Source organism: Erythranthe guttata, chromosome 1 (genome assembly GCF_056151865.1).
Source record: "Erythranthe guttata isolate IM_541 chromosome 1, IM_541, whole genome shotgun sequence".
Taxonomy (NCBI): domain Eukaryota; kingdom Viridiplantae; phylum Streptophyta; class Magnoliopsida; order Lamiales; family Phrymaceae; genus Erythranthe; species Erythranthe guttata.
The window spans coordinates 2,774,750-2,790,335 of NC_142533.1; the positions used below are offsets into that span (position 1 = coordinate 2,774,750).

Below are 15,586 nucleotides of genomic sequence, written 5' to 3' on the forward strand. Positions count from 1 at the left end.
AAAACATCTCCAAATTCAAAAAATCAAAACCTCACAAAACTTATAAAATGGAGTTATAAGACAATAATATGGTAGTATATGTGGAAAGAGAAGCCATTAAGGTAAGTATCGATGTCTTTTTTGAGCTTCGAAGTCGATTTTGAAGTTTTTTTTTTTGAAACCCGTCGGCAATTTTCGACACATACAGGTCGATTTTTGGTCAATTTTCGACACCAACGTGTCGAAAAAGAAAAAAAAAAAAAAAAAAAAAAAAAAAAAAAAAAAACCAAATTTCGACACCTACCTGTCGAAATTTGGACAATTTTCGACAGGTAGGTGTCGAAAAACACTATTGGTAAAAAAAAAAAAAAAAAAAAAAAAAAAAAAAAAATTTTTTTTTTTTTTTTTTTTTACCAACAGTATTTTTTCGACACATACCTGTCGAAATTTGGACAATTTTCGACAGGTAGGTGTCGAAATTTGGTTTTTTTTTTTTTTTTTTCTTTTTCGACACGTTGGTGTCGAAAATTGACCAAAAAATCGACCTGTATGTGTCGAAAATTGCCGACGGGTTTCAAAAAAAAAAAACTTCAAAATCGACTTCGAAGCTCAAAAAAGACATCGATACTTACCTTAATGTGTTCTCCTTTCATATATACTACCATATTATTGTCTTATAACTCAATTTTATACGTTTTGTGAGGTTTTAATTTCTTTAGTTTTGATATTTTTTAGAAGGGTTTGTTGTGAGATTTTTTAGAAGGGTTTGTTGTGAGGAAGATTTTTTAGAAGGGTTTTTGGGGAGGGAGAAGAAGGAGGTGGAGAAGGAGGGAAATGGTTTTTTGAGTTTTTGATTATTTGGTATTTAAGAAAGAAAAATAGTATTTGTAATATTTTTTTAGTTTTAATTTCATTAAGGGTATTAAAGTAATTTACAATTAATTATTTTTTTTTTATTTTTTTGGTATTCAAGTAAGCAAAAGTTGGGATTTGAAATAGTGATCCCCAAAAGGTTGTGCACAACACAAAGCAACGAAATACTTAGTTAATAGTCGTTGAAGCAGGACTCAGTACTATGGTGATGTGGACTTTTTTGTCTTAAAATGAAACGTCTGAAAAAAAAAAAAAAAAAAAAGTCTTATTTCGGAGTTGGCTGTAAAAAAACTAAAAAACAAATAAGAGTGACTGATTAAAACAATCACAGCCATACAAAGAGATTCCTCCATTATCAAAATAGATGCACATAGTTTGACTTGCTAATTGCTAATTAGATATTTAGTATATTCCGTCACCAGAAAGAAACCGTCCTCTGCATATGTATCTTCACTATATATATATCCCAAACAAGCTATGTCCAAAAACAGTTGAGCAGAGAGAGAGAGAGAAGATAGAGAGAGAAAGTAACAGAAAATATAATGGCTGCTTCTCCCACAACCTGCTCACCTTTCCCATTCTCCGAAAAGTATTACCATGTGGTTGACGGCGTCTGTAAGAAACAAGCCAGTTTCTTCGGAGAAGACCCCGTGCTCAACCAAGCTGTCGGATATGCCGTCATTCTCGGTTTCGGAGCTTTTTTCGCCGTCTTTACCTCTTTCCTGGTAAATCATTTAGTATTCATTTAACACGGGGCCAAGGCCCCCCCGCCCCAACATTTTCAAAAAATTATAGAAATTTATTATTTTGCTGTGCTAATGATTCAGGTGTGGCTGGAAACGAGATACGTGGGCTCTGTCCACACGTCGGAATGGTTCAACACGGCAGGTAGAAATGTTAAGACTGGGCTAATTGCCAGTGTGATCGTCTCCCAGGTAATATATCAATTCTAGTAACGAATATTTCGAAACTATTTGTTTTTTAAGTTTTCGAATTTACGATGTATTATCCCTGCAGTGGACTTGGGCTGCTACAATCTTGCAAAGCTCCAACGTCGCATGGCAATACGGAATTAGCGGCCCTTTCTGGTACGCAAGTGGCGCCACAATCCAGGTACTACTTCCTTTCGAAATTTACGAATAGTATATTTTCCTTTTTGTTCTTGCCATATACTTATAAGCTCTGATGAAACAGGTGCTCTTATTTGGTGTAATCGCCATTGAGATCAAACGGAAAGCACCCCACGCTCACACCGTCTGCGAAATTGTGAAAGCAAGGTCTCTTATAATGAACTAAATTTCATTACTTTGCTTTCGTTTTTCTTTAAAATCTTTGTAAAAATCGAACCTTTTTTCCTTTTTTTTTTTCTCAGATGGGGAACTCATGCTCATATAGTCTTTCTAACGTTCTGCTTCATGACGAACGTAATCGTAACTGCCATGCTTCTTCTCGGCGGGTCCGCAGTGGTGACTGCTCTGACCGGAGTCAACATCTACGCCGCCAGTTTTCTCATTCCTCTCGGTGTTATAGTCTACACACTTGCCGGAGGGCTAAAAGCCACCTTCTTGGCAAGTTACATCCATTCCGTTATAGGTACATAAACTTTTCATTTCTTGCCAAGAAAGTCCCCCTTTTTTTCTTTTTCTTTTCAGTCACCCCCACAAGAAAAAGTAACGTTGTTAATACTCGATTTTCATTTTGCAGTACACGTGGTTTTGGTCATCTTCGTGTACTTAGTCTACGCATCGAACAGTGAACTTGGCAGCCCGACCGTCGTGTACAATCGTTTGCTCCAGGTCGCCAGCAAAGCACGAGTAGACTGCCTTCCTGGCCACACCCAATCGTGCGGGCCTATTAACGGCAACCATAAAGGATCCTACATCACAATGTTGAGTTCCGGAGGTCTTGTCTTTGGCATTATCAACATTGTCGGCAATTTCGGTACCGTTTTCGTTGACAACGTACGTATATATATATCTCCATCCAAACTCAATTTTTTACTTTTTTTCCAAATTTGATGAACTGAATAAATAAATTGGAATACTTACAATTACTTACAGGGGTATTGGGTGAGTGCAATTGCTGCAAGACCATCATCAACACACAAGGGGTATTTGTTAGGAGGATTGGTGTGGTTTGCTGTGCCATTCTCTCTGGCAACATCACTCGGTATTGGAGCATTAGCGCTCGATTTACCAATTACTGCAGATGAAGCGGCGCGTGGGCTTGTACCTCCGGCAACCGCCATTGCTTTGATGGGGAAAGCAGGCTCTGTTCTTCTTCTCACCATGCTTTTCATGTAAGATTTTGCCCTAATTTCCAAAATTAAGTGTTCAATTGGGGGAAAAAAACTTTAATTCGATTTAATGGTGAAATTAGGGCTGTGACGTCAGCCGGTTCGTCGGAGCTGATAGCGGTTTCGTCGCTGTGCACGTACGACATATACAGAACGTACGTCAACCCGGCGGCCACCGGAAAGCAGATCCTGAAGGTGTCGAGGGCGGTGATCCTAGGGTTCGGCTGCTTCATGGGGATCCTCGCCGTGATTCTGAACAAGGCCACCGTTTCCCTGGGGTGGATGTACCTGGCGATGGGGGTGTTCATCGGCTCCGCCGTGATGCCGATCGCGTTCATGCTCCTGTGGAGGAAGGCGAACGCGACGGGGGCGATCCTCGGCTGCATCACCGGCTGCGTCTGCGGGATCGTGACGTGGCTGACGACGACTCAGGTGATTTACGGCCGGGTGAACCTCGACACCACCGGAAGGAACGCGCCGATGCTCGCCGGAAACCTAGTCTCCATACTCACCGGCGGCGCCGTCCACGCGGTGTGCAGTTTCATCTCGCCGCAGAACTACGATTGGGAGAGCACCAAGCAGATCACGGTGGTTGATAAGGACAGCAGCGATTTGCCGGAGGAGGAATTCAAGGAGGAGAAGCTCAACGCAGCCAAGAGATGGATCATCAAATGGGGGCTTGGATTCACTCTCGTCATTGTCATTTTGTGGCCTGCTCTAACAGTTCCCGCCGGTAATATTTTGAGTTTATTGCAATTAATACCCCCTATATTATATCCATATTTTAAAAACCACCCCAATATTATTTTATTGGCAAAAAACCCCCTAATAATTTATTTTTCAAGCAATTAATGCCCTGCTTCAGTAACAAAGGGTAGTTTTTTGGCAATTCGATATAATACATGGATATTAGTTTTTCCAGATTAAACTAATAGAATTTTATTAGTCTCGGCTGTATTAATTTATAGAGGTTTAACTGTATTAAAATTGTGGATAATTTGTTAACATTTTTTTTGTTTTGTAGGGCAATTCAACAAGGGGTACTTCACATTTTGGGCGGTGATAGCGGTGGCGTGGGGTACAGTGGCGTCGGCGGTGATCATTGCTTTGCCGTTGATAGAAAGCCGGGAGACTATAGTGAGTGTGATTGTTGGAATGTGCAAAAGCACTCTTGGTCTTTTTGGTTTGTGCAAGGGTGAAGAGGATAAAACAATCACTTAATTGTTTGTGTTGTGATTATTTTGTTTGATTGATTAATGTGTGTGTGCTTGTTTGTTGTTGATTATGTAAATAATAAAGAAATGGGGGCTTTCTTTAATTACTTTTGGATTTTCAATTTTTTGTTTTTGGCCCCCCTAAAGATTTTATAGTGGTGAAATATATATCACAAATTATTTGTGGAAATTTGTTTTGAGTTCAACAAGATTTGTAGAGTTCTGAGAATGTAATGTAATGAAGTGGTGTTCATTTTAGTGGATATGATTTGTTTTTCTAAAGTCAGTGAGCTTTGTCTCTCTTCCACCATTATTGCATGTGAAGTGAATTTATTCTTCTTTTAAACAAGAAAATGACCTCCACTAATTATGGGAAGATAATTTAGAAAATATGCATTAACTTTGATATATCAAGATCTGCATAAGCTCCCCATCATATCAAACTCCAAACAATTAAGAAAATAAATTTATCAACGTTGATCTGAGTTTTGATTTGTTCAGAAATGGCAGAGGCGTTGGTTCAAATAGTTGTTGAAAATCTGAGCTCATTGATCAAATGTGAGATTGGATTGATTGTTGGTGTTGATGCAGAGATGAATAATCTCTTCAGCACACTCACCACCATTCAATCTGTACTCGAACATGCCGAAATGAAGCAACTTCAAAGCAGATCCATACAGAACTGGCTACTCAAGCTCAACGATCTTACGTATGAGATTGATGACATCTTGGACGAGTGTGCTACACAACTCTCGAAATTGGAGCACAAAAACGGTGCCAAATCAAGTCGCTATAGCTTGAAGAAAATTCTTCTTCCGGCCCAAAATCGGAAGAAGGATGAAGCAGGTCACGGAGAAACTGGATGCGGTTGCTGCAGAGCGTTCCAAGTTCCATTTGCGCGATATGGCTGTCGATAGGCCGATCAAACGTTCTGCTTCATGACGAACGGTAATCGTAACCGCCATGCTTCTACTCGGCGGGTCCACAGTGGTAACTGCTCTAACCGGAGTCAACATCTACGCCGCCACTTTTTCTCATACTTCTCGGCTGACGACGACTCAGGTGATTTACGGCCGAATGAATCTCGACACCACCAGAAGGAACGCGCCGATGCTCGCCGGAAACCTAGTCTCCATACTCATCGGCAGCGCCGCAGAACTACGATCGCGACGTGGGAGAGTACCAAACAGATCACGGTGGTTGATAAGGACAGAGCCAAGAGATGGATCATCAAATGGGGGCTCGGGATCACTCTGCTCTAACTGTTCCCGCCGGTAATATTTTGAGTTTATTGCAATTAATACCCCTATGTTATATCCATATTTTAAAAAACCACCCACCCCTATATTATTTTATTGGCAAAAAACCCCTAATAATTTACTTTTTTTAGCAATTAATACCCTACTTCAGTAACAATGGCAATTTTATATAATACAAGGATAGTAATTGCAATAAAGCCGTTAAATTTTCAATATTTTTTTTAAGAACAGCATACCATATACATATACATTATAACTTATATTAAACTAATAGAATTTTATTAATTTATAGAGGTTTAAGTTTAACTATATTAAGACTGCGAATAATCTGTTAATATTTTTTTTTTGTAGGGCAATTCAACAAATTCTTCACTTTTGAATTGAAGACATATACCTCAGTCTCCACAGTCATTCATCTCAGCTTTTTTATAATATAAAATACATAATACTATTGATATTATAAGCGGAATTTTTGAAAATATTTCAAAACTGAAATCGGACCGGAATCTAATATGTATTCTCATTATGTTCGAAAAAATAATATCGGAATCGCATTAGATAAATATTTTAATTAGAATGATGTGAAACAAAATCTTTGTACGTGATAATGTTCGAACTAAGGAATAAACCCAAGGAGGAGTAACATGGTTGAAAGTAGTGACGCCGTCCTTATTTCCATAATGCCGTTAGGGACCCAATCTAGTGATGGCTGCTCATCGTCGATGTGGGAGGCAAAAAAGAAAAAAGAAACACTACACAATGCACCGTTTCGATTAGTATCTGTCAAAGACCTAAATGCATTAATGAAACTACCCCTACAGTGAGAATATTAACTCCGGTAGCAGAAACATTCGACGAAAAAAGATGGATGTCCACAATTTGAATCGAAACATTGTAGCACAAATGCAGCCGCGTCGACAAATTACATAAAAAAGTCGCTACTATTTTGACAGAAAAGTTGGTAATTAACATCAAAGATATACTTATCCCCATCAAATTGATAGAAGCATAAGCATGTAAATCAAATATAGATAACCAATGTAATTTTGATACAAATCAATGCTCTAAAACATACTATCGATACACGCAAAACAAACAATAGATGAATAAACTTTCTCAATGTAGCAAAATGAACAAACTCAATAAAATTACATTAAAATTACACATACAAACAAAGATGTAAAAATTACCTGCTTTCTTCAAGGGCCTGTGACTGAAACTTGGTGAGAAAATGTAAACCCTCGAGAGCGACCGTCTGTCCACCAAGAAGCTGTTTTTGTTTATCCAATGATGTGTCCGCCATGTCACCGATATCGTCAGCTTTGTTCTGCAAAACACTCATCTTCGAAAACATTGTTTCCCCAACTTTGGCAACCCCCTTGTCTATCTCAACCGCTTAATTCGTTTCTCAAATTGACGATTTCACCCCCCAAACTCTCGTACGAGCTCTGTATGAAAGTCATTCCTTCGGTCAAATTCTCCTTCATTCGAGCCTGCCCTTGTTGCAACTCCACTTGAGAAGCTGCTATTCCTTTCGACTGCTCGTAAACCATTTGAGAATGTCCCAGAACCGTCACGTGCTACTCCACCTCTCTAGAAGCTTCTGCAACTTGCTGAGTTGTCGATCACGTCTATTGTGGACAAAGAATCGCGCACTTGTTTAGCGTTCTCTAGTAAAATATCCCCGTGCTCTTCTTCTATCTTGCCTAGCTTCGCCTCTGCGTAGTCTGCGGTGCTCTTCAGATCGTTCACCAACCTCATCTGCATTTTAATAAACCACTATTGAGTGTTTATCCATAATCCCAATACTCTTGATTGATGTTTATCAACTTGATACTAGGTCAAGTTATTCGACTAGAAACACGCGGAATAGTTTTCAAATAGTCTTAAACAAATAGACAGCAGTCAGCAGCATATAACGACAGATACATCAATACTGTCCGACACATGCATAAACATTAACTAATATTAGACTATTAGTTCGTCTTTTATAGACATTAAAAACTTTTTGGAAAGCAATTAAACATCACGAATCCGATTTTTTTTTGCAAAATCAATTAAATCGCACCACTGAGAATTAAATCTGGCTTGAGCCATGAGGCAGAAACTAATCAAATATACTCCTTCCTACGCCACGGTGATATCAGGAGCAAAAACAATTGCGACAGAAGTACGTAAAAAACCAACGCGCGTCTAATATAAAGATGAAATGTAAATAATTTTTTTTTTCTGGATATCAATTGAATTTACGAGAAAATTACAGCAATAACCCTTCAAATCGAGTCAATCAACCAAAAGAGTTAGGTTTTTCAGATCACGCAAGGATTCATGAACAATCTCTAGATTCAAGAGATTTCAGGGATCAGATCATCGAAAATACTTGTCAAATAATCATTTAAACACACATATCATACATTCGCCTAAAAACACACATATCATTTAATCATTTAAACACACATATCAATTAAATCATACCACTGTGTAAATCGATGGTGATACATCAAATCAAAAGCCCTAAAACGGCCTTGAATTTTGAAGAAAATTTTTTGATACTATTGATATTATCAGCAGAACTTTTGAAAATATTTCAGAACTGAAATCGGACCGGAATCTAATATGTATTTTGATTATCTCCGAAAAAATAATATCGGAATCGCATTAGATAAATATTTAAATTAGAATGATGTGAAAACAAAATCTCTGTACGTGATAATGTTCGAACTAAGGAATAAACCCAAGGAGGAGTAACATGGTTTAAAGTCGCGACGCCGTCCTTATTTCCATAATGCCGTTAGGGACCCAATCTAGTGATGGCTGCTCATCGTCGACATTCACGTATTGACACAGTCGCCTCACATCATCCAGGGCTGACTCCACCAGAAGAACGTCGCCGGTGGGGGCCCAATCGTCTACTTCATGTGTAACATGGAACCCCATCTCCCGCAACTTCACCACCTTCTCGTCCGTCTTCGATGGCAAGTCCTCGATTTTCACTCGCGCGCTAAACAGTATATTTAACATGGCTAAAGGCCTAGGCAAATACATACTCCCATGCTTCGCATACCATTCTAGTACATACACAAAAATTAAAACAAAAAATTAAAAAATTCAATCAAAATAAAAATGACACAATGGAGAGGTAAGTGATCATACCCATAGAAGCGAGATCGTTATTTTCTTGAGCGTAAGCGGAGATTTGCTCCACGTAAGCATCGGCTATTTGGATGGAGTTGAGCGTATGTTGTAGGAAGAACTCACTGGAAGCCTTGGCTTGTTGTAAGACGGGAACATCGGGCCATATTTGCTCGTGGGCCCTCAACATCTCTACGTTAGCTCTCGCTCCAGGGAGACGACTAAGAGTTGTTTCTTGTGAGTATGCCCTAAGGAGGTAGGCCATGAGGTAGGCCATCCTACGAAACTCTAAAACCACCTTCTGCTCGATTTGAGGCGACATATTCACGAGCCCTTCATTGTGTTGTTCAACTTCATTCGAGTAAGGGTGGTTTTGTATGGCTTGCATGGCAAATGGCCCGATATTGTTGGCCATGTGAGAGATATATGATTCCATCAACTTCTGGAGGTGGGCAATGTTCGAACTTACCGACGACATTTTTTTTTTCCTGTTCGAAACATGATTTGTTTGAAAAATAAGTAAAAAAGAAGGAAATTTTAGAGTAATGTTGATTCCACTTAAACACAAGGCTAATCCAACTACTACTCATAATCAGTGTTCTAAAAATCGGTCGAGGCGGTCGATTAATCGGTCTCTGGGGCGAAGGCGGTCTAAAAACTTTACAATTTTAGTGTAAATGTCTGAAAAATCGGTTTCGGTTTTTACCAGTGAGGCGGTTGTAGGCGGTCCGAGTTGGGTTGCGGTAAACCTTGGAGGCGGGTCAAACAAAAATCAGTTTTTTTTTTTCTTTTTTTTTTAAATAAAACGAAAAGTTGGGCATTTAGAAATAAGTTTATGCTTTGTTTTATTTTGTTAATTTTACTTTTTTTTTTAGGACCTAATGATATATGCTTCCAATGTTCAAATATAATTTTGGATGAACAAGATTTTCAATTTATTTTTATTTTGTAAGAATTTTTATTATATTATGATCTTATTATTATTAAAATGTGATTAGGATAAAATCATATTTAATATATATTTAAATATAAATGATGGGGATAAAATCATATTTAATATATTTAAAGTATTTGCAAAAAAATATCTAAAATTATATTACATAAAACTTAAAAAAGCCGATTTATCACCACCGCCGCGCAACACCGATTAATCGTGAGGTGACCTAACCAACTTGGGTCCGATTCCTGTATTTTACAACCTTGTTCATAATTATAAAAAGATTGAATGATGCTAATAACTACTATTAACAACCCAGTAATTATATGCAAAAGAAACCAAATTTGGGGATAATACAAGAATTTTATAGACTCAGAATTATAAATATAAAATTTGGGGCAAAAACAAAATCATGTGTATAATATAATACTTGTTCATAATCAAACAAACCACAATATTTCAGATTTATAACAAGTAAGAAATTAAAAAGCACAGAATACCAACCTTGCGTGAAACGGAGAATAGGAGGCAGCCCTAGATTCTTTCTTGGGTAAACGCTTTCAATATATGACAGGACTAGGTTTATTTATTTATTTATAGTACACGTGGCAACTAATTATTTACTTTAAAGAATTGTTTCTCTTAGGCCCAACTTTACATATGCGTTATACATTGAAACTCATACAACTGCAAATCATAATAATACATTAATATCATTATAAAAAAAGAAAAAAAAAATCATATATAATAGGGTAAATTCCACCGTTTGATCTATCTAAGCTCTGAAATTACAAAAACACCATCTCTCTAATTTAAATAATTTTTATAAAAACAATATATATATATATATATATATATATATATATATATATATATATATAATAAAAAAAAAAAAATCAAGACAACGAGAAAACATAGTCCACAATGCCATCCACAATTTCATTTTTTATTTGTTTAATAATTATTTAAATTGAAAGGGGTGGTTCTTTTTAATTTTCAGACTTACGCCGAAGTCACGTTGAGACAATTTTTTAAGTAAATTGAGCAAAATAATATAATCAATAGTAAAAGGAGATAAAGTGATACGAGCCAAAGTATAAAGAAAAAAATGGAATTTACCCTATAAAACAATATAATTTCTCTAATTCCATCCCAAATAACACCGAAATAAATCGTACTTTTATAAAGTAAAGTTGGGCCGAAGAGAAATAATTCTTTACATATGAATTTGACTTAGTTTTTTTTTTTTTTTTTTGATGAGAAAATTAATATATAACTACGAAGGAAATAAAAAGTCTACAAGAGGAAAAACAATGTCACAGAAGCAAAAAATAGGAATACAATTACTATGAATAAAACCACTCCATTTGGACGAGAAAGACCATGAAGCTAAATTGTGAGCGGCAAAATTTGCCTTAGTTTAATTAAATAAAAATAAACCGATTTATTTGAAGTAAAGTTGGGCCGAAGAGAAATAATTCACATAGTTTAATTAAATAAAAATAAATCGATTTATTTGAATTTGACTGTTCCTCGTACTTGGCTTGGTCAACATTCTCATCACCTAACTGGCTAACTAAATCATTCAAATTCAAATAAATCAAATATTTTATTTAATTAACTTAGCAACAAGTATGAGGAACAGTCCAAGACCTAGCTAATAATTACCACCAATTTTGAATCAAAATTTAGTTTAACCTCTATAAATTAATACCCAAAAGATAATCAAAATTCCTGTTAATTTAGCAAAATAATAATAATAATAACAATAATAATAATAGGAAATTACGTGCATAAAACCTCATGCTTACTGCAATAACAGATCCAAAAGCAAGTATTATTAGTCTAGGTAAAATTCACAAATGTATCAAACATAAAAAAATCAACTGTGCTCAGTTTAGAGCAAGAAAACAGGTTTTCGAAAGGCAGAATAGTCTAGGTAAAATTTACAAATGTATCAAACATAAGAAAATCAACAATGCTCAGTTACAAACAAATGCTCAGTTACAAACAAGAAAACAGGTTTTCGAACGACAGAATTTGGTTAATGGGGCTGGGGATGGCGGATAATAGAGGCATGTTTAAGCAACTCAACCCAGCAATCAGCTCTTCCTTTGTCGAAATTCCCAAGGGCTTCAACAGGAACTTTAATAAAAGTTGACAATATCGGAACCGGAGTTTCAGCAGGAGGAGAGTCCGTTAACCTACCATCATATAAAGGAACAAATTTATATTATGATTCACCATTGAAGAAAACACATTATTCATCACGACTGAAGAAAAAATAAATTAGTAGTAAGAATCATTACCCGGGAGCTTCTGTAGACTCTGAAGTAGTCTTTTGCGCAGAAGGGTTCCCTGTGTCCGTAGAGGTACTATAAAAATAGAAAGAAACATTAAGTGTACTTACTTTCTACGAAGTTGGAGGAATCTTTATGTTCAGACATACAAATAAGGCAAAAATGTTAACCAATTAAAATCTAATTTTCAAGCACTAATAAAATTAAAACTAAAAGCAAAAAATAAAGGCACTGAAGAAGAAAAAAAATGTGTACAGCGCAATAGTAGTAAGAGTCATTACCCGGGAGCTTCAGTTTTATTAGACTCTGATGTAGTCTTCTGCGCAGAAGGGTTCACTTCGTCCGTAGTAAGAGATGGTGGGATTGTCTCCTGATTTTGAGGTATAAAATACTCCATTGATGTACTGTAAAAATATAAGGAAACATTAAGTTTATTTACTATCTTCGAAGTTGGAGGAATCTTTATGTTCAGACATACAAACAAAGCAAAATTGTTCCCAACCAATTAAAATCTAATTTTCAAGCATTCATAAAATCAAAACTCAAGGCAAAAAGTAAAGGCGCCGAAGAAGAAAAATGTGAACAGCGCAACATATTTTCACTTACAGAGTAGGCACTGAAGAAGAAAAAATAGGAGCCTCCACTGTATATCTGCCAGTTCGTGCTATATGAGATGATAAATCCGAACTGTTCATTCCAAAGTAAGTACACAAAATAGATGTAAATCAATAATTACACAAAATATAGGATCAATTTTTATTATGATTCAATGCTTTCAATGCAACATGTTCAACACAGAAGAAAACTTGAACAATACTAGTAAAATAATAAGCAAAATAGAGGTAAATCAATAATTACCCAATAGATTTAGTCTGAATGGACCCCTCACTTCTTTCCTTGGTTCGTTTTTGCTGTACTTCCCGAGGAACAGGACCAAAAGCACCTTTCCGCTTTCTCTGTTCATCTTGACTAGGATCAACATTCAACTGACCCGTGTCTATACGTATCGCAGCTGTTGACGATTCATGAACAGAAGGGTTTGGCACCTTTGTAGTGTCAGATCTTGGAAGTGTCTGCTGATTTTGCAATGGAGTCATCAACGTTGAGGATCTGTAAAAATAACAGGAAACATTATTAAAAAAATCATACACTTAGTATTATACTGAGATAAAAACACACAGTGTTTCAAGTCCGTTTACTTTTTTGAAGTTGGAGGAGATTATTATGTTAAGTTAAGGCAAACGCAGCTATAGTTTCTATCTTTTATTAAAAACAAGCAGAATATGGAAAAAAATTCCAGTCAAAAAACAAGGAAAGACTGAACTCAAATAATCAAAATGTAATGTTCAAGCAAGTAAAAAACCTAACCAAGGTAAAAATTTCCATGTTTTAATTCATACAAAAATTTACTTACGAACGAGGAGTAGGAAGTGCCGTTCCAATCAACTCCTCCATTGAGGGAATGCTTCGAGGTTCATTAATTAAATTTTGAATCTCCTCACTCAATGGTGTCACTGGTGGTTCTTCAATGGTGTTTGGATTGGACTCGTTTTTAGACATGACTGTTGATACATCAAAACAGGTGAAAAAATGAAAAAAAAAAATAGGCAAATCAGTAAGTAGAAATTAACCATAAAATATCAGAGAACCAAACCTTGTACAAAAACAATGACAATCTACAGGAAAATTTAATTCAAATCCTATTGAATTCAAATCCAGAGCAAATCCTAATTCAAATCCTACTGCAGGAAAATTTAATTCAAATCCTATTGAATTCAAATCCAGAGCAAATCCTAATTCAAAACCTACTGCAGGAAAATTTAATTCAAATCCTATTGAATTCAAATCCAGAGCAAATCCTAATTCAAAACCTACTGCATTCAAATATCAACAATGAGGAAAACTAAAACACGTAGTATCACAACGATCTACAGAATATCATAATTCAATATACATCAAAATCCTAATTCAAAACCTACTGCATTCAAATATCAACAATGAGAAAAACTAAAACACGTAGTATCACAACGATCTACAGAATATCCTAATTCAATGCCGAGTCAAAAAAATCAGATATACATCAAAAAAATCAGCAGAATAATGAAGTAAAAATTCGAGATCGTACCTCTTCTGGAGCAGCGAGTACAGAGAAGAGAAGCAGCGAGTACAGAGGAGAGAAGCAGCGAGTACCAAGGAGAGAAGAAGCGAGTACCGAGTAGAGAAGCAGCGAGTACAGAGAAGCAGGGAGTACAGAGGGAAAAAGAACAAAATCAGTAAAAGTAGAAAATTAACATGCAAAAAAATCTGGATAGAAAAGTTCAAACTACAGATCATACCTCAGATTTAAGGGTAGGGTTTGTGAGGAATCAGAGCAGGAGAACGGAATTGGAATTGGGGGAATGAGAGAGATCAAATGAGCGGAATTTGAAAGGAGGAGAGAGGGAAGCGTCTAAAACGGGTACTATTTATATTTATTTTTTAAAATACCGTCACTCGTGCAAATGTGAAAATGGGCTTGGCCTCGGCCTCCTGAAAATGGGCTTGCCCAGCTGAAAATGGGCTTGGGGCGAGGCGGCTTGGCGGGGCTTGGCGGCGAGGCGGCTTGGCGGGGCTTGGCGGCGTGGCCACGTGGCTCAGGAGCATACGAACAAGGGCAAGAACAAAAAATTTATTTTCCATTAATTCTTTATCTTCACAGGAATTCCAAGAAAAATGGCTAACAAAGAAGCTGTTTGCCATGGCTTCTGTTGTTTTGATAGAGAACGGCTGCTGAAAATGTTTTGAGAGAGAGAGAGAGAGAGAGAGAGAGAGAGAAGAGAGATTGAGACTGAGGGGGAAAAGAGAAATTCTCTGTTTTGAGGGAGAGATTGAGATTGAGAAAGTGGGAAGATTAGGTTGGAGTTAGGTTTATATACCGTGTATATCATTTCCAGCCCAATGGGCCATATGGGCTGCTAATGGGTCTCATTTCCACCATGAGTTATGGTTTAATTACGAAAAAACCCCTCATGTTTGGATAATTACAACTACTCCTCAACTTTCTTACACATCCACCATTATGGTGTCATATTAAACATAATCTTTTATATTATGTGAAATGTTCTCTAGTTTGTATTCATTTTGTGGCAAATCCAATTTCTGATACACTACAATCTGAAATTCATCTTTTATATTAATTAAATTACTCTTTGTTTGTTTATACAACACTAAATGATTGATCAAGTATTTTGCAAAAATAAAATAAAAACGCCTCTCCTGAAACCCCGTCCCTTCCCGTTCCCCGTCGCCCATGCCAGGCCGCCGCAAACTCGTCGTCCAAGTACCGTCGTCGCCGTCATGAGCGATCTAAATCCGTCCAACAACTAGAGTAATCCATTGCTAATTATAAAATATTGTCATCAGATTAGTGAAAACTCTCAAGCTTCGCTCTATATCTAAGGAAGGTGTATTGACTTTTCAATTAATATCATTGATAAATTAATTAAATTACTTTTCAATTATTCAATCCAATAAAAGTTGAGAGGTATTTAAGACACAAAAATGAATAATGTGTGACGGGATAAGTATCAAAGGTAATACTGAGGGGTAAGTGTTAA

At 36.6% G+C, this 15,586-nt stretch overlaps 4 protein-coding genes across 6 annotated transcripts; 2 read left to right on the forward strand and 2 right to left on the reverse strand.

Annotated features, from left to right (window-relative positions):
* The first annotated feature begins 1,269 nt into the window (after nt 1-1,269).
* DUR3 (urea-proton symporter DEGRADATION OF UREA 3 (DUR3)) lies at nt 1,270-4,644 on the forward strand. The gene is made up of 9 exons (XM_012981943.2): nt 1,270-1,577; nt 1,680-1,787; nt 1,870-1,965; nt 2,047-2,129; nt 2,225-2,445; nt 2,557-2,813; nt 2,913-3,151; nt 3,232-3,881; nt 4,173-4,644. Exons 1-9 carry the CDS (start codon nt 1,395-1,397, stop codon nt 4,367-4,369), a joined length of 2,034 nt encoding a protein of 677 aa, XP_012837397.2. The 5' UTR covers nt 1,270-1,394; the 3' UTR covers nt 4,370-4,644.
* A 221-nt stretch (nt 4,645-4,865) lies between these two features.
* Nucleotides 4,866-5,279, forward strand: LOC105957867 (putative disease resistance protein RGA1). The gene has a single exon (XM_012981842.1). The coding sequence runs from the start codon at nt 4,866-4,868 to the stop codon at nt 5,277-5,279; it is 414 nt and encodes a 137-aa protein (XP_012837296.1).
* Nucleotides 5,280-6,636: 1,357 nt separating this feature from the next.
* On the reverse strand, nt 6,637-10,334 carry LOC105957957 (uncharacterized). Of its 3 annotated transcripts, none has more exons than XR_016030842.1 (4): nt 10,194-10,245; nt 8,775-9,239; nt 7,690-8,689; nt 6,637-7,252 (listed from the first exon to the last, which is right to left on the reverse strand). XR_016030842.1 is itself a non-coding variant. In XM_088816824.1 (4 exons), the coding sequence occupies exons 2-3, from the start codon at nt 9,229-9,231 to the stop codon at nt 8,376-8,378; spliced, it is 771 nt and encodes a 256-aa protein (XP_088672950.1). In that variant the 5' UTR covers nt 9,232-9,241; nt 10,195-10,334; the 3' UTR covers nt 6,637-7,252; nt 8,328-8,375. The 3 variants fall into 3 exon arrangements, 2 of the variants coding, with proteins under 2 accessions (XP_088672950.1, XP_088672948.1); XM_088816824.1 differs by having other exon boundaries at nt 8,328-8,689; nt 8,775-9,241; nt 10,195-10,334; XM_088816822.1 differs by lacking the exon at nt 10,194-10,245 and having other exon boundaries at nt 6,637-7,382; nt 8,328-8,689; nt 8,775-9,418.
* A 1,166-nt stretch (nt 10,335-11,500) lies between these two features.
* On the reverse strand, nt 11,501-14,847 carry LOC105957956 (uncharacterized). Its single transcript, XM_012981945.2, has 7 exons — nt 14,116-14,847; nt 13,405-13,552; nt 12,849-13,100; nt 12,597-12,677; nt 12,272-12,394; nt 12,000-12,065; nt 11,501-11,894 (listed from the first exon to the last, which is right to left on the reverse strand). The coding sequence occupies exons 2-7, from the start codon at nt 13,548-13,550 to the stop codon at nt 11,735-11,737; spliced, it is 828 nt and encodes a 275-aa protein (XP_012837399.1). The 5' UTR covers nt 13,551-13,552; nt 14,116-14,847; the 3' UTR covers nt 11,501-11,734.
* Nucleotides 14,848-15,586: the final 739 nt, after the last annotated feature.